The 18,062-nt window shown below is 50.3% G+C and overlaps 1 protein-coding gene across 1 annotated transcript; it reads left to right on the plus strand.

Moving 5' to 3' along the window:
* The first annotated feature begins 8,457 nt into the window (after window positions 1-8,457).
* Window positions 8,458-17,150, plus strand: WNT5A (Wnt family member 5A). Its single transcript, XM_009984229.2, has 4 exons — window positions 8,458-8,591; window positions 9,736-10,001; window positions 14,811-15,103; window positions 16,692-17,150. The coding sequence occupies exons 1-4, from the start codon at window positions 8,512-8,514 to the stop codon at window positions 17,148-17,150; spliced, it is 1,098 nt and encodes a 365-aa protein (XP_009982531.2). The 5' UTR covers window positions 8,458-8,511.
* The last annotated feature ends 912 nt before the right edge of the window (window positions 17,151-18,062 follow it).

An 18,062-nucleotide genomic window follows, 5' to 3' on the forward strand; every position in this document is an offset into this window, starting at 1 on the left:
CAGCAGCGATGTTTATAGACCTCAGTAGGAGGGAACAAAAAGAACCCACCTGTGTTTTGCATGTTAAAAATAAAAAATGAGTCCACAACTTACTTTCTACAGGTGATAAGGCAGACGAATGTTGAGTGTTTTGAGAAGGCTATTTGTTATGCAGTTCATTACTAATAATAACAAATTGGTATAGTTATCATAAATTCAAATATAAAATGGCATATTTTTTCTACAGACTTTGCAGATCTGTAGATTGGTGTATTTACCAGAATCTGTTACACTTCATTACCCTGTAAACTTTCCTTTTTTACTTGCTGCCTCTTATTTGCATCACACTGCATCTAAAAGATGTCTTCACCTGGTAAAGACGAATGCTAGTCTAGATTCTGTATTCTTTCCACTCCAGCACGTATTGCTGCTCCCAAACATCCTGGCTTCTTTCAATATCATGAATTTGAGACTGGGAGGGTGGGCGGTGCAACACACGGACACACATGTCCATACTCTTTTCTCTGTCTTCTAGTCTCTTAATTTGTCAAAGTTTCTTCAAGAGTTAGGCAAGCTAGAAATATGAAACAATTATTTAAAAAGAGAGCGTTCCTCAGGCTATTTCTTGCCTTTGGTGGCTAAGGCTATAGGAAAATAACAATTATTGCACAAGTTTAAATAAAATAATCATCTTTGGCATTTCTTTTGTAGTTTAGCCATCTTTTGGATGACATGGTGGTCTGTAGAAGAAAGCAACAGCATGTTTCAGGAAAGAAAACAGACTTAGGAAAGTGCATATATGATTCCAAGGCAGTTACATCTAAGTCCCTTGGATCTTAAATTAAGAAGTCATCCCTGGAGTAGATGTGCTGGTGGGCAGAGTGCAGGTTACATGTTCAAAATTACATATTTGCTCTGTCAAATGGTCATTACAGTACTTTGTATAGCCCTCACCTGAAAAAGCATATACGCAAATACATTATGTATTGTAACACTGAAGCAGCTGCAGGTGGGCTATGCCTTCACAAAGGTTCAGTGCAGTATGTGTAATAATTCCTATATTGTATATTCAAATGCCATGATGAGCTAAAAAGATATACAGGAAAATACCTTCTTCCCTTGTAAGTTCCACTTCCCAAACAGGTTCTTCATGATGGAAAACCATGTCTATCAGCCTCTGACTGCACATTTGTCATTGGCCAAGGTGTAAAGATATAAATCACACAGCACTACACATTAAAATGAACACATGCACGCAATACTCCAGTGTGACTACTCCTTTGTTAAAACGCATTACTCTGCAGAAAAATGGCAGAAACACATCTAAAAGACCAGAAATAATCTATTTCTGTTCTACAGAGAATTGCAGAGCTGTAGCAGACCTTCATCTCTAAATCTTGCAGTGTTGCTGTTCAGGGTTCTGCTGTTCGGACACTCAAAATATCTTTGCACTTCCTATTACATTACTCTGAGCATTTTTTTTTTTCCCATGAAAACACCTCCATGTTAGCAGTAAAGCACAGCGGATCAACTGCCCAGTTAACTTAAGAGCTGCATCACCAGCAAACCTGGAAAACAAAAGCTTGGGCAGCACCAATGCCTGTAACATTGTCAATACTTCTCCCTCCTGCCCCCTCTAGCTTCACCCAGCTGTTTTAAATAGCGAGGAGAAATTAAAATTCTTAAAGCCTTGCAGGATGTTTGGATTTCTGCCCTTTATTTCCACTTCTATGCGCCATGGCTTGAAAATTTGCCCATGATTTATAAATTCCCTGTTCAGTTTTCTCTTTAAAAACAATGACTAGGAATCCCAGCAACGAAAATGATCTGGTGTTGGCTTTGCCTACTGCCAAGCTGCTGCTCACAGCCCTGCCTGCTTGTCTGCCTGTATTGATCGTCCCGGACCAGGCGTTTTCCTGTGCCCGACGACATTATGCAATTACATGATGATAAACATCATTTGAGAATACAAATGCGAGAGGTAAACAGCTCGGGGCTCTTTATTAGTTTATTTCAGGGGATCTTTCTTGTTTTACTGCGCAGCTCCTCCCCTTTTTACAGTTTTCTGCTATTCTTTACTAATTCTAGTGATTTGAGAAATGACCTTTAACCCACGCAGTTTGCAGACTCCTAAAGGGGATAATTGAAATGCCACAGTAAACCAAAGGCAATAAAATATTATTTACTAGGCATAAAACTAAGGTTGGTCTTCCTAAAAGGAACGAACAACCCTTTTGTTCCTTCCCCCTCCCCGGACCTGGTACTACACCTAATTTATAAATTCCTCACCAGCCGTCCCGACGAATGAACTGCAGCCCGGGCTGTGAGGACGCCTAATGGAAAGGCTCCTCGGACATTAGGGAGTAAATAAATCTGCCGGGAGCGATGCTACAACCTCGGGCCCCATCCGGTCAGGCAGGTGCCGGCAGGGGCGCGCAGGGTCCCGGACTGACCACCCGTCCCATGGGCGAGGAGTCTCCGCGCTGCCTTTACGCCTCCACCGCTCCCTTTAGGCAGCGACCCCCTTCCCGCGCCGTCCCGCTCCCAGCCTGCGCACCCGCGGCCCGAGCTGCCCGCTCCTCGGCTCTCAGAGCCGGTCACCCCCTTCTCGGCGGCCCCTCCGTCGCGTCTCCCTCCCGGGAAGGCGGCGGGCGCTGCCGGGCTCGGCGAGGGAGCGGCGCCCCGGGCAGAGCAACAGAGGGGGCGGCCCGGAGGGCGCTGGGCAGCGCGGGGAGTGATCGGGGCCTTGAGGAAGGGAGCTTGGCCGGTCAGCGGTCGGGGCGGGAGGGTGCAGCCGTCGCTGATGCCGGCGGAGGGCTGCGCTTACCTGGCGGGCAGCGCCCCATCGGGGCGGGCGAACTCCCGGCCCTGGGGGCGAGTGCGCGGCGGCAGCGGGACTCAGGCCGGCCGAGATGTGCCTTTCCCCCTGTTGGGCTGCTGAAAGGATTTTATTTGCACTGGAATGGCTTTGAAGGAGTGAATGCGTTTATTGATAGAGGAGCTGCTCTCGCAGCCTGTTTGGATTTCCCAGGGCTGCTTTGATAATGTGCCCCCTCCCCCCCGCATCCCCTCGTGGACCCGCAGTCGCAGGCGAATAGAGGGGAAATAATGCGGAATTATGGCATGGCTCGGGGAACGCTCCCATTTCCTGCACTTGGGTGCGTGTGAGATGTGAGAGGTGCAATAAAAAACCTTTGGCTGAGCGCTGCAGAGCGGGGAAAGCACTCTGAAGTACAAAGGGTCCGCGAAGCCCTCCTCGCCTGTAGCTCTCATTGGGTCTTACATGATTTAACTCGAACAGTTTTGACAACTACTTGCCAAATTTACAGCGGAAAAAAAAAAGACGCTGAAGAAAGAAGAACCCAACCCGTCGAGCCCGCTCCGTCCCCCAGCGCTTGGCAAGGGGCGCACGCGGCCGCCTCCCGCGTCTGGGATCCTGCGATAAACGGGACTTGTCAAATGAGCCACTCGTCAGGAATGCTGGCGCAGCCCCCTCCGGCTCGGCCATGTGCGCTGCACATTGCACGCACTCGGATGCGAGGGGGAGCCTCCGCGGGGCTGTGTGTATGTGTCGTGTGTCCGTCCGTCCCCCCTCCCCCCCGGCCCCCGGGATAACCAGCCGGCGGCGTTCGGCTGTGCTGGTGGCACGGGACGCCCCGCGCACCCCCACCTCTGGACGGGGTGGGCGCAGGGGGCACCGCTTTGCAGGAAGAGTTTGTGCTCACGGGGTCTCACGCCGGGCTTGACCATCGGGAAGGGCCCGGCGATGCGGGGCTGAGGCGGGGCGGGTGCGCTCCCAGGGACGCGCAGCGGCCGCTGAGCCGGACGCCCCCCGCCCGCCTCGGGGCTGCACCGGGGTCCCGCTCGCTGCCGTACAGCTTTAAAATCCAGCCCAGTCTGCAATAGGTCGGCTCCGGGCGCATGCGCTGCGGAGAAAGTTTTCCAGCTGCCGTTGGCTCTCCAACTTCTTTTTTCTTTTTTTTTTTTTTTTTTTAAAACAGTTTTAAGCAGTGGGGTGAAGAGGAGCGAGGGAGGAGCGCGGGGGAGCCGGGTCGGCCGCAGCTGGCGGGGGACAGAGCCCCGACGAGGAAGGGGCTACAGTACGAACCCATCTGCTCCGGCTCGTTCTCCCGCGCGTAACTTGCTCCCCGGCGCTGGCTGCCTTTGCCAGCGATGGATTGGGGGAACTGCAGCTCCTGAAGCCCCGGACTTCTCCCCTCCCCCTGCCCCTACTCGCCTTGCAGGATCAGTCGCCCCATAAGACAGACACACGCGTGCACAAGGTCCTCCCTCCCGCTTCCCCGGTTGTGCAGAAACTTCTTTTTCTGTCGGGTTTGTCTCTCTCTTTTTTTTTTTTTTTTCTTCTCTGTGTAAAATGGAGGGAGCCAGCCTCAGGATGGCTTTGCAGCCGCGGACACCCAGCTCCGCACCGCCCAGCCTTTAAGCAAGTGAAGGGGGGCGGGCAGGGGGGAGCCCTGAACCCGCTCGGCTCCACTCGTCCCCCTTTGCCTGGTCCGCGCCGAGCCGCGGAGGGGACGCGCCGGCGGCCCGAGCGCTGCCGGGGGCCGGGTGGGAGCGCGGGGAGCCCCGCGGCGGCACCACCTGGGCTGGTGGGACGGATCGTCGCCCGCGGCGCTTTCGCTGCCGCTTGTGAAGATTTTTATTTGCTTCCGCACAATCACGCCCACGGGCGCTGTGTGCGTGTGTTGGGTTGGCTTCTTTTTTTTTTTTTTTTTGGCTTTTTTTTTTTTTTGCCTCCTTCTTCTGGTGGTGGAAAGCCCTAATTACTGCGATTGCTGATGGACCTTGGAAAGAAGGTTGCACTGGTGCCCCGCTCCGCAGTCGGACAAGCTCAGCCCGCGCCGGACAGAGCGACTGCTCGCCCGCCGCCCCTCGCCAGCTCCGCGGGCCTCCGCGCTGCCCCGGCAGCCGCCGCCGTCCGCTGCTCGGGAGGATACCGCCCGGCTCCTGCGATCCAGGATTTTATTTTCGCCTCGCCCTTTCCCCTCCTGCTCTGCTTGGATTACTTGGCTGCTCTCGCTCGGTGATCCCGCGGCAATGGAGGTGAGTCCGCGCGGGGCGCGGGTGTCTCCGCGCCGCGGGGGGCTGCCGCCGCGGGCGCGCAGGGTGGGCAGCACCTTGGCGGGGCACGGCCCTGCGCGGCCGCGGGTCTCGGCCGCGGGGCGGCCCTCTCCTTCCCGGGCTGCCGCCGGGCGCTCCCACCTCTCCGCTCTCACCCACCGCGGAGAGCGCTGCTCCCCGCTTGGAAAAAGCTCCTTTATTTTCTTTTTTCCTTTTTTTTTTTTTTTTTTTTTTAATTTCCCCCCCCGATGAGCGGCGTCCCGCCGCAGGGACACTTGCTTGGGCTCGCTCTGCCCGCCGCGTCCCGGTGCATCTTTCTGGCAGCGGCTCCTAACGCGAGTTTAAAGACATCTTTCCAAACTTCCCAAACTTTCCTGAGGAGGATCGCTATGGAGGATCTCAACGTCGGCGCTAATGGTGGCCTGTACCTTTAAGGAGAGCTGGCTGGGGGCCAGCGGAGGACCTGGAGTCAGGCCCCCCCCCCCCTTTTTAATTTTATTCTAAGTTTCTGGAGATTATCACTCTGCATCTGTAGAGGGTCCCGCTTGGGTCAGAGCGGAGGAGCGCGGCTCCTCGGGGTCCCCTCGGCTCTGCGAGGACTCCATGTTGGAAAGGCTGTTGGCTTTTTGTTGTTTGTTTGTTTTTAATTGTCAATTGTATGCTAAATCGGTTGCGCTCGGAGGGTCACGGAGAGTTCAGTTGGGCCGAGAAACGAGGCTTTTCCCCGGCCGGAGCGGGCGCGGAGGGAAGGACGGCGGTGCGCCTTAAACCCCCCTGGAAGACACCCCCCCTCCGCCCCTTTGGCAGGAGGGAGCTGGGCTGGGGACCCAGGGAGTGCCTTTCTCTGCAAACGTGAAACCCGGTCTCGCCCGTCCGAAATGGATGTAAAGCCGCAGCGGGGAGCAGGGGGCGGCCGGGGGGTTCCCCGCGGAGCCGCTGCGCCTCCCGCGGCGGCCGCCGCGGTTTACAGCCCCCCGGAGCCGGGGCTCTGGATGCCGCCTTCCCGCAGGTAGTTCTCCCAGAAAACCAGATGCCTTCGCAGGCTTTCCAGACACCCCGCGTAAAACAGGATCACAGGCGATCCCGCGGCTGCAGGATCTGTAAAAGCCTCGCTTTTCATCTCGGCAAAGAGCGCGGGCTCCGCATGGGGTGCATTAAATACCAAAAAAACAATCTCCGGGGCCCTACAAAGTTGAAAACGGTGCCTCACGCTCCTGATAGCCAAAGCTGCCATGCTGCCGGCGAGTCTGTCTTATTTTTTTGTTGGTTTTTGTTGGGGTTTTTTTTTTGGTTTGGTTTGGTTTTGATGGCAGCTTCTCAGCTGCTGCGTGCAGAAGGGACGGGCTGGAGGGGCTGGGTCCGCGCCGGCACCCCCAGGCGCAGGTGCCTCCTCACGCCTCGCCACCCAGCGCCGTGTCAGGAGGATGAGGAGGGCGACAGAGGAGCGGGAGGTGCCGTCCGAGGGGCAGCAGCCGCCCGTTTTCGTCGCCTAGCGGGGCTGCCGCGGCCGAGGCCGCCCCCTGTTGGGAGCGGGGCGGCACAGCTCCCCGCGGGCCGCCGGGCTCGGGGGCTCCGGCCCGGTGCTGCGCTGGCTGCGGCGCGGCGGCTGACGGGCCCGGCTGCGGCCCCCCGGCCCTTTGAACGGGACAGAAGGGCTCTGGCCCCGCTGCCCGGGGTCTTGCAGCGGGGGCGTCTTCCCCCTCCCTGCGGTGCCGCGGCCACCGTCTCCCTCCGCGCCCGGCGGGCCCCGGCCGCCCGCCCCGCCGGGGCAGCTCCACGTGCAGCGGGCTGGCTGCTACGCCCGGCAGCTGCGCATCGCTTGGGGTCTCGCTTGGGCACCGGCGTCTCGAACCTCTTCAGGGCTCGGGCAGCCCCATGACACTTCTTTGTTATTATTATTTTGAGAACTGAAGATGAAAGAAACCAAATACGTTGGTTTTGGGTGTCGCAGCGAGCTCGTCGCACACCTTGCTTTGCCGCGTCCCTTGCTTAATTAACATGCCTTCGTCTTTCGCATCTTTCCCGGTATTTATCCCATCTAAACCGAACGGGCTCCTTCTGCTGCGGGAGACCGTCCCCCATTCACCCACCCCAAGCAGTGAGGAACGGGGGGCTCCCCTCGGGCAGGAGGTATTTAACCCTCAGGAGTCCGGCAGGGGCGAGGGCAGGGTTCGGCCCCGGCGCGGTGGTGGTGAGGGGCGCGGTGCTCCCACGGACACGCGTGCGGGCCCCCACGCTGACTGCAGTTCCCCGCGTGTGTCCAGGCAGTTTTCGTGTCAGCCCGACTTCCCGCCGCGGCGCTGCGATCGGTCCTCTCCTCCCGACCCTTCGCAAACAGAAATAAATTAGAATTAAGAGCACTTTCAATTCAGCATTAAGGGCTTTTTGAGAATGAATAGGGAGCCCCCAAGTGTCGAAATGTCTTTTTTTTTTTTTTCCTTCTTTTTTTTTTTTCCCTTCCGAGGGGAGGGGAAATAAAACACCGTGAATGGCACTGGTTAGCAAGTTAAAGAGTCCCGTGTGAGGACGCAGACGATGATCGCGGGACCTGTCGGGGGAAGCGTTTGACTTCCAAGACGGCAGCCCGGTTATTAACGGGGCCGGACGCGGAGCCGCTCCTTGTCGCTCCTGGTACTTCGCCGGGCCGGTACCGACCTCGGCGGGGCCCGGGAGTTGCCGTCGGGGCTGTCACCGCGGCACCAGCGCGGAGCTCGGGGCTGCCTCGGCGATCGCGGAGAGCGGGCGGCGGCGCAGCACGGAGGCTGCGGCGAGATGGTTTAGGGTGCAGCGGGGAGCGCCTTCCCCGGCCGGCGGAGAAGGGCGAGGACCGGCCGCATCGTCCCCGCGTGGGAGCCGCCGGGCCTCGACCCCTCGGGGCACTGGCCTCCCCCTCCACTTCCCAGTCGGGCTCGCTTTGCAAACCTGAAGCCGCCTTTAGCCAACCGGGAGCGTTTCGTGTCCACGATGCTGGCTCCGGAGCGGGGAGCGATAGGGTAATGCCCGGCCCTGGGCCCGCGGGTCGCCCGTAGCTCCGGGGATGGCCGGGACGGGGTCCCCCGTGTGCAGAGCAGCGGTCCGGTCCCGTCCCGTCCCGTCGCGGGTGGGGTGCGGGGAGCGGTGGGGCCGGGGCAAAGGGACAGGCAGGCGCGGGTCGGTGCTGCGGCCGCCCCGGGAAGGCGGTGTCCGCGGGGGGGTGGGGGTGCGTGGGTGTGTTTTGCCCGGTGGAGCGGGAGCCGCGACTTGCCTGCGTCTGGCACCGAAGGCTCGGCGGGGAGAAGGGCAGGCGAGTCAGAGTCAAGTTAAAAGGGGCCCGGATGCTTCTGCTGTTCAAACTTGAATGCTCGAAAATGGTCTGAGAGGCAATAAACAATCTGATCGTTTTTCTCCCCCCTCTAGAAATCCACGGCGGTATTAATCCAAGGAGGTGCTTTGGGGACAGTTGGCAGTACAATGGCTTCTCAGTACCTCGTAGTGGCTCTGGCCGTTTTCTCCTCTTTTACCCAGGTTGTAATAGAAGCCAGCTCTTGGTGGTAAGCATCTTGTATCGACTTCATTTTAAAAGGGGATGTCAAGATTTGCTTGATTAAATGTCTGTTTACTTCTTATGTACTTTGTTTCTGAGTGAGTACCGCATGGGCGAGACAGCAGGGGAGTAATATTTGAGTTGTAATACTTTGTGTAGTAGAACGAACGGTCTCTTGAACTGAGTGTAAATGTGCAACATCTTGTGTTGTAAAATGCAGTTTTTAGAACTTTGTAAAGTAGATTCTCTGTGGATTTGATCATCCTTAAATTTCTAGAATTGCATCTCTTTTAAAAGAGTCATTTCAACTCTCTTAAATTAGAAGTTTTGCATATGTAAGAGAGAAGGCTGAATTACAAGTAAAAACTTTTATTAAAGTTTTTGATTCAACTCTTCTGTAACTTAAGTGTTTATAAACATATTTTGTTACAAAGAAGTACATTTAAATTTCTACTTTGGCAAATTATCCTTTTTTTGTATACTGTACGATGTTGAGAGTTCTTGAAATAGGTGTTTCTCTGCTGTTTCAAGTAATCCTTTTCGGATTAATGTCCATTTTTTAATTGAAATGTGAAGAGCACTTTAGGAATTAAGAAAACAAAGTTGATTTTGTTTACAGTGAATATACTTGCCTCTGTATTTTTGTGTGTCGTTCTGAAGAAGCTAGAAGTAGTCTGTAGCAAGTTTCTAGCTTCTGGCTTGTTAAAGCTTTCCCCGTTTATTTATGGCAGAACAGATTAAAAAATCCAGACTTAAATCTAAAATGCGTGTTAAAATAAATTGGGGTTCAGCGGGGCTTTTTTTTTTTTTTACTTTATTTATTTTTCTGGCCTTACAGTTGTTTGGAGCTTCAGTTATTTTAACCACATCCATTTAAGTTGGTAAAGGACAGCCTAAGATGCAAGTCTTCCAATCTGCATCTCACTTCAGTCTCTGATGGATGGTGATAACCACATGGATGGGAACTAATAACTTCTGTTCAGTGTTGTCTTTAAAAAGAAAAGTTTCATATTTAAGTGACTTTTTTCTCGCCTGTTAGCAAAACCAGGAGTTGTATATGCATGTATAAGATACATTTCTGTTTGGGATTTATTGACTTTTGAAGGTTTTTTGAGTCTTCTTTTTATTAATGCAAATCTTTCTTTATGCAGGTCTTTAGGGATGAACCCTATGAACCCCATGAACCCTGTTCAGATGTCAGAGGTATATATAATAGGAGCCCAGCCACTATGTAGCCAGCTAGCAGGGCTTTCCCAAGGACAGAAGAAACTCTGCCAGTTGTATCAGGACCATATGCAGTTCATTGGAGAGGGTGCAAAGACGGGCATTAAGGAGTGCCAGTATCAGTTCAGACATAGAAGATGGAATTGCAGCACTGTGGACAACAACTCTGTTTTTGGCAGAGTCATGCAGATAGGTAGGAAGCAACACCTTTATGATTAAACTCTTGTCTAAGGATATGTATGGCACGTACTGTTCTGCACTTGAAGCTCTTGCCAGGTTCTTACTGAGTACTGTATACAATCAAGTGTTTTTAAAGGTTGGCAAAGGAGTTGTATTATTTTTAGCTGGAGGTGATTTCCCACCACTGTTCAGCCATGTGTCTTGGAAAACAAAGTAGGAATATGTATTTGCATATGGGAATCGAGGAGAAAGGAAAATGCGGCCCTGAAATCTCTCTTTAGAAAACCTGAAACAAAATGAAGGCAACCTAAAAGAATTAAGAACAGCAGCGTCTTGTAAAATTAAAGATGTTCATGTCTAGTTCCAAAGTTAGTGACTACGTAATGAATTGCTTTTGGTCTGGAGGTTAACTGAAAATTGCTGCTCTGTCTATTAGTGTCTATAGGCAATTCCTTCTTGCTTATTTCCAGATATGGTAACTTTTTTCTCTTTTTGAGAAACGTAGATTTGCATTAAAAATAATGTACTGGGGTAATTTTTATGAGATCAGTTCTGTCAGGACAAAACGTGCAATTGTCCTTGTAACTCACGTTTAATGTAATCACATCGCCGGTAAGAGAGACAGATTCCTGTTTTAACACCTTATCGCAATTTGGTGGGCACCCAACCCGTTCCCTATCAGATCCTCTTTGAAATGTGCTTCTCCAGTGCTCATGTGCTGCCTGCCTTTCCTGTCATTTAAGGACCTCATCGTATTTTAAAGTCTTTGGCAAAATTTTAACCAGCGTTGCTGATCTGGGTCCATGGTGAATCTTTCCTCTGACTTTCCCAAGTCAGATGGCTAATTCTGTGTCAGCAACTGAAAAACGCCTGTTTTCCTGGGTGACAGTTGTGAGCTTTCCTGTAGTGATCAATACACTGACAAACTCGGCAGTTCTTTTGAGTTGGAGATGTAAAGTAAAGCTTTTATTAGGTGTTTTTCAGTCCCGCTTTTAAAAAATAAAATTTTTAAATCAGGCTCAAGCTAGGTGTATCTGTAAGTGGGCTAGCTCCCTTTAAAAGTTGAAGGAATACATCAATTCACATTTGGTCTCAATTTTTGTTAAAAGAATTTTTTATTTGGAGCTTGTCAGACAAATAGAACATCTATTGCATGAAAGTACCTAATTGGAACAGTGAATTTTAGATAAACAACCTTCTCTAGACTTTTTGCAAGCACAGTATTAACCCCCCATAGAGTTTGTTTTTTTTTTACCCTACTGGAGCAAAAATCTAAAAGCACATGAAACATGAAAGAAACCTTTTTCTGTACACCTTTCTGTTCTAATAATCTAACAAACGTCAGAAAAATAATCTGTTTAGAATGTGGGTCTTCATCCTTCAGCCGTTATTTATTACCCAAGCAAGTGTAAATTAGCTCAGGAGGACCATTGGTGTGAAGACACATACAGATGTCGAGAACTGTGGTGTCTGTCTCTGGAACAGACGTTTCTGCCCTCCCCAAGCATGACAGATCTATTTCTTTCAAGTTAAATAACTTTGCCGCACCCTTCTGCTGAACATGACTGTGTTAGCTGATGTCTGCACAGCAATTCATCATGTAATTAAGCCACTTATTCTAATTGCAGATGGAAGCAAGGTTAATAGCCACATTCAAGAGTTAAAGAGTGTATTCACTGAGAACCAGAAAGGTGTTGGGGGTAACAGTTGTATTATTTCACGCTGGCCTTTGGTAATGACCAGTGGCCGTTCCTCTGAGCAGAAGGCAAAACGGATACTTCTAGAGCCTCGTGGAATTTTGCTTCAGCCTGCCGTACCCTGGCTTGTCGGGGACTGTCGGTCACTCCTTCCTCTCACCGACGCGAGGAGATGCTAGTCAGGGCCCAACTGCGCCTAGTTTGGGAGGATTTTGCCGTCTGAGGTACCGGGGTGCTGTCGCTGGCTGCGCGCGGCAGAGCGGCTCGGCACAGCGCTGGCTACAGCACAGTAGTTACCCCACGTACAAATGGACAGGCTTTCTTCCAGGGTTTATCCTGCAAAGTTAGCTAAAGCTGTGCGAATAAATCTAGCATTGGGTTTGGAAAATTGGTCTGTGGCTTACTGAACTGCAACATTTTAGGGCTTTTGTTCTCTGCTGTTCTCCTCCGCTGCTGGTTGCCAAGTCAGGCCATGGTCCTCGCTGCCTTCACCGCCTTGAGCCATCCCCTGGCTTTGTGGCCGGCCCCAGGCTGGCTGTGCTTGGCCTTTCCAAACAGCTAAGAAGTGCTAACATAAAATAAAATAACTGGATCCTCCCCCAACAGCTCGTGTAGTTGGGGTCCAGTTTATTCATGCCTGCTGCCGGATGTCGAATGCTTTTAAAATACAAGACAAAGAACATTTTGTATCTTACGTTCAGGTATTAAAAAAATTGTTCTGTTCTCGCAGACTTACTCGTATCAAGTGTAAAGCTCAGCTCCTTGCTCTGTGGGTGGCTTCCTACAGTGTACGTATATTGAACAGTTCCATTTCTATGTTTTATATATATGGGCGAGAGGGGACTTGAACGTGTTTGGAATGTGTGTTTCCTTGCCATGGCTACAATAGAGAAAAACGCTGGACTGTGGGAAAAGACAGATATGTTTGACAGTGAAGGAAAGCACAGTTGTGCCTAAAGACTTAAAAAAAAAAAAAAAAAAATCAGAGTAACTCATCCATGTGGAACCGTCACTCTTAATGTGTTCCCGGGGTCGATGACTTGAGGCAGTGTTGGCTTGCAACCTGCGAGGGCTTGAAATCTACTTCAGCAGCTGATGCTATTTTATAATTTGCCTGAATGTTCAAGGAGGGAACTTGTAAGGGGGGCAGCTCTCCTTTCTGTACCCTAGCCTTTCTTTCTCCTTCCCATTAAGATTAAGTTCTTTAAAATATGCTCCAGGATAATAATGAAAACTAGTCAAAAAAGTCAGCTTTGTGAGTTTAAATCCTGCAGTAAACAGTGTAGTTAACCATGTGAAAGTGTGAGCTAACTAAACATGAAAAAGGGTAAAACGGAACGGAAGAGGCGAGTCTTGTGGTCCGAAGAAGACCACGTTTCTTTCCTCTCAGTCCAGTGGAAATTTTGCTAAGGAATTAATCCAAAAATGTGTGTTACAGAACAAATGGGAACGTTAAAATCTGTATGAGGTTACCCCTGCTATAGTTTGCAGTAAATGCAAGACGTAAGTCACCGCATAAAGCCAAATCTTTTTTAACTGAAAAGACTATTCCTGTAACCTTTTATACCCATAATTCGTGTAAGTGCATCCACGAGCAGGTGTCTGTGAGAACAGACCTTTGTAACTAAAGGGAGCAAAGTGCTTCTCGTCTTCCTTAAATCGGATCTTTCCCAACATAAGATGTCTGATTTTTCCTGTTTAAAACCAGCATCTATTACTAAAATTAATCCAGTGGATGACAGATGCTGTACTAACAAAGCTGCTCTGAGCATGGTGTCATCTTGATGTTAAATATGGACCAGACTGCAAATTTATGTTCCAGAAGTGCTCGAAAGCTCCTATTTAGATTTGACCTGTTATGGTAGGTCTTGTACAAAGAGTTTCTGCCTCAAAACTTTGCTGCCTAAACACATATGACATGTCCAAAATGTAACATATTAAAGCCCCAATTTTACAAAGGCCCACACCTTTGAGAAAAATCTTTTAAAATCAAGATTAAAAAGCTAGCTTGATCTATCGATTGGACTAAAAATTAGGAATAAAACTTAACTCATATAAATAGAAAAAAAAATTTAGTCTATTCTCAGTCATTCTGGGAATCTTTCTTGGAAAAGACCCAGGGGGATGCTGTTTCTTAAGATGAAAAGCAAATTTCAAGTGGGCTCTCTGGTACAGGTTTTCTGTGGGGTTTTTTAATGTTTGTTTGTTTGAAAGCTCTTTTAGTTGTAGTCAGAACTTGTGGCACCCTTGGAAAAGTGATAGGGGAAGTCAGGCTCTAAATAAAGGTGGGATTAGGTACTGTCAAGAGGATGGTACGTGGCCAAATCTTGCATTGTGGGTATTGTGACTTTTTCTGCCGAAAATTTGAAACTTGAGGTTTTGAATTTCCATTTATGGGCACCATTGCAGGAGAAAGCCTTCAAGGCTACCTTGTGCCAATGTTTTTTTGTTCCCTGTAATCTGTAAAGATGGTTGTCCATGGGCTCACTTGCCATACTCCACATGAGCCAGAGTGGTGGATACTAAACAGCACAGGCTGTTGTTAAATCACCTGCTGTAGAAGTGCCTGGCTTATGCGTAGGGTGCAAAGTTGTGTGTTATCTGCTGGGCATTTCTTTTGATACCAGGAGGCTTTGTAAAACACTGTAACTTTAAATAAATTGGAACAAGTGGGTGAAGCACATAAATCATGTTTGAGAAGTAGTAATTTAAGAACCAGACTTTCAGAAGTTGTAGTTAACTTCTCTTTTTTTTCTGAAAGACTGGGATTCTCTTTCAGTTTCTGCCCCTCGCCCGCAGGCATGGGTGCTTTGGCCCCGCTAGCGTGGTGCTCCGGCCTTGACTCACCTCCTCCCCACTCCCTCATCCAAGCTTTCACCAGCATGAGAAAGAAGTGACTCCTGCTCTTCACAAACACCTTGTGTGCTCTGATCAGATTGGTTTTGCTTGGTGTTTTCCAGAGTGAAGACATTTTGAGGAGCATGGTTCAGGGTTACTCTGCTTTTTAGCAGGTGAATGAGTTTTGGTGGCTCCTGGAGAGCCTTTGCCCTCCTGGCTCGTCGGTGGGCAAGGAGCGGCGCACATGAGCTTTCCCCTTCCCTAACACCACTTATCTCTCTGTGCAGGCAGCCGGGAGACGGCGTTCACCTACGCAGTGAGCGCGGCTGGGGTGGTCAATGCCATGAGCCGTGCCTGCCGGGAAGGCGAGCTCTCCTCCTGCGGCTGCAGCCGAGCAGCGCGGCCCAAGGACTTACCCCGGGACTGGCTTTGGGGTGGCTGCGGGGATAACATCGAGTACGGATACCGCTTTGCCAAGGAGTTCGTTGATGCCCGTGAGCGTGAGAGAGTTTACCAGAGAGGCTCCTACGAGAGTGCCCGCATCATGATGAACCTGCACAACAACGAGGCCGGGAGAAGAGTAAGTGGCTGTGAAACAGCACGTCCCTCTGCCCCCATCCACGGCCCTCCTGTTGGGGAAAGACGTGCCTCGGCGGGGCAGCGCTGGGCAGTGACCAGCCACCAAGGCTTGTCTCCGTTTTGATGCACAAAACGAGAGAATGGCAAATACAGAGTGTAGGTGGGTGGAGGGTGTATGAGTTTGTGTTGCCTTTGGTTGTCTGACAGCCCTGTTGCCTTCCCCGTGGCACAGCATCAGGACAGCATCAGTGTGTTGTGTTCCCCTCCATATTGTTTCATTAAAAATACCCAGCTCTCTGTGGATTTTCTGTAGAACAGAGTTTTATTAGTTTGTATTTCCAACCAGGACAGCGTGCGTTGGAGAGGAGAGGGACGCGCCGGGCTTCCCAGGCTGGAATTGTGCCGCGGGATTGTTCTGACTCTTTTTTCCTCAGCTTTAAGAGGATGTGAAAAGCTCCTCCATATTATTAGAAAACGTGGTCTTCTGTGGTTAAACATGTCTTTATGGTTTCTTTAATCTTGAAAATGCCTTAAATGAATGGGTGTAAACTTTTCTTTTTTTTAATAGTCTGAATATGAAGAGCCAAAATCATTATTTTCCTAGAGCTTGAAGTGCCAGAAATAGTCGGCTGGAGACTTTACACTTGTGTTCTAAGGTGAAGAAGGATGAAAGATAATTGAAAATTAATAGTATTTAAATGCAAGAGGAGGGTGTCTGAAAGCAACGGAGAGGCCAATTTACTATTAGCAAGAAGAAAAATGACACTTTCACAGTTGCTTACAGAGACTCTAGCAGTTCTTTCCTTCCTCAGCTTCGTCTCTGCTGTGCCATTTGGCAGCCTTAAGACTTTCTGTAACTGCTGTGTGGAAGTTGTCTACAGTATCATCTAATGTGTCAGACCCCAGGATTTTTGGGGCAGTGTCAACACTGACTCTTATTTCTATTTGTACAGGGCAAACGACTGATATTTCCCTGCCAAAGCTTTGTGAAGAGGCTGTGGCTCTGTAGCTCTGTCTCCCACCCATAGGTGTTTGGGGGTTTCTTCTTGGATGAAGTCTCTCTTGCAGAGCAATGTTTAGGATAGGAGGAGGGTGCCGAGCCAAGAGCAGACAATCAGCTGCAGCTGAGCCAGGAGCAAGAGGAATCTTAACTCTTTCCCTAATTGCAGCTTCAAGCAGAGATCAATAGAGACAGAAACTCAGATACAAAATAAAGAGATGTTTTACATTTCTCAATGAAACAGCAAAATCCTTTGCTGGCGTGAGAGTGAATTCCTAAAATTTGACAGCAGCCTGACGGATGCTGCTGGCTGGGCTGGGTGTGCTGGAGTGGCTGCCTCTGTGGTGGGGAGGGACTGGGGAGAGCCCCCTCCCCCAGCCCGGCTAATGGGGCTGCCAGGGATGCACGTCTGTCTGCTCACTCCCTCTTCCTTCCCAGCGTATCGCAGGAGGGAAGAGGATGCTAAGGTGGACGTTGTGGTGGGGCGAGCGGGAGCGCGACGGAGGGCAGGAACTGAGGAGAATAACCACTTTCACAGCCGTGCTAATCTTCCGTCGTCCTTTTTGCTCTCTCTCCCTGGCTCCTCCAGACCGTGTACAACCTGGCTGACGTGGCCTGTAAGTGCCATGGTGTCTCTGGTTCCTGTAGCCTGAAGACCTGTTGGCTGCAGCTCGCTGATTTCCGCAAGGTAGGCGATGCCCTGAAGGAGAAATACGATAGTGCCGCCGCCATGAAACTCAACAGCCGGGGCAAGCTGGTGCAGGTCAACAGCCGCTTCAACGCGCCCACCATCCACGACCTGGTCTACATCGATCCCAGCCCTGACTACTGCGTGCGCAACGAGAGCACCGGCTCCCTGGGCACCCAGGGCCGCCTTTGCAATAAGACCTCGGAGGGCATGGACGGCTGCGAACTCATGTGCTGCGGCCGGGGCTACGACCAGTTCAAGACGGTGCAGCGAGAGCGCTGCCACTGCAAGTTCCACTGGTGCTGCTACGTGAAATGCAAGTTGTGCACAGAGATCGTGGACCAATTTGTGTGCAAATAGGGGACGGACGAGGTGGAGGGAACTGCAGCCGCCTGCCAGCAAGGGGTGCAGGCCCCTCTCCCTTTCCACAGGACTATCTCCACTTTATTTATAGAGTCCAACGAGTTGTCGTCTTCTTTTTGGAAAAAAAAAAAAAAAAGAGAAAAAAAGGGGGTGGGGGAAGGAAAAAGAAAAGGAAAAAAAAAGAAAGAAAAAAGAAAAATATAAAGGTTGCAAAGAGAAGTGCCTGGAAACCCTCTGTGCGTCCATCCCAGGACTGTGTGTGGCTTATATTTTTGGCAATAATGGAGGAGAACCTGAAAATATTTATTTTACAAAGTAAAAAAAAAAAAAAAAAATTGACTTTTCTTAAAAACGATAGAGTAGTTTGAGGGGAAAATCCAACGTATCCTAACTTAGTCCCATGGGACGTGATACATGTGCAGTAGGCAGAGCAACCATGTGCTTGGGATGTTAGAACAATCCTTATGGATGTGAGGAACACACAGACCTGTCCATGACTTTTAGTTTCAGACACTAGAAGTTATAAGAATAGGGTATATAAAGCTGTTTAGTACATTTAGGGCTCTGTAAATAAGGGGTGGTATATTCATCACGAAGTGCAGTGTCGGTTGCATATCTGAACGTGCCTGCTTAAGTACGCGATGTCATCAGAGGGTAAAGAGCAAAGGATCAAAAAGGCTTCAACTGCGCTATTCCTGAGTCGCCGTGTCTGCTTCCAGAACCTAACACAACCGAAAAAAAGAAAAAAATCTGCCTTGATGAATAATAAAGATATTCTTCAAGGCAGAATTTGGCCTTATTAGCTAATTGTGACGTTCGAGTGTCTCATCTTACAGAGTGCTACTTCACCAGTATGGAGCGTGGGGAGCAGCCGAGGGGCAGGCGCTGTGGAGCACTGCGGCCGGGCCG

The sequence above is a fragment of the Tauraco erythrolophus genome, chromosome 12, assembly GCF_009769465.1.
Source record: "Tauraco erythrolophus isolate bTauEry1 chromosome 12, bTauEry1.pri, whole genome shotgun sequence".
In the NCBI taxonomy this organism is placed as follows: domain Eukaryota; kingdom Metazoa; phylum Chordata; class Aves; order Musophagiformes; family Musophagidae; genus Tauraco; species Tauraco erythrolophus.

Excerpts from the sequence above, each read along its gene's own strand:
- WNT5A (XM_009984229.2), top strand. The coding sequence starts at position 8,512 with ATGGCTTCTCAGTACCTCGTAGTGGCTCTGGCCGTTTTCTCCTCTTTT. Across the intron at positions 8,592-9,735 it reads ATAGAAGCCAGCTCTTGGTG|GTCTTTAGGGATGAACCCTA; the intron begins GTAAGCATCTTG and ends TTCTTTATGCAG. Across the intron at positions 10,002-14,810 it reads TGGCAGAGTCATGCAGATAG|GCAGCCGGGAGACGGCGTTC; the intron begins GTAGGAAGCAAC and ends CTCTCTGTGCAG.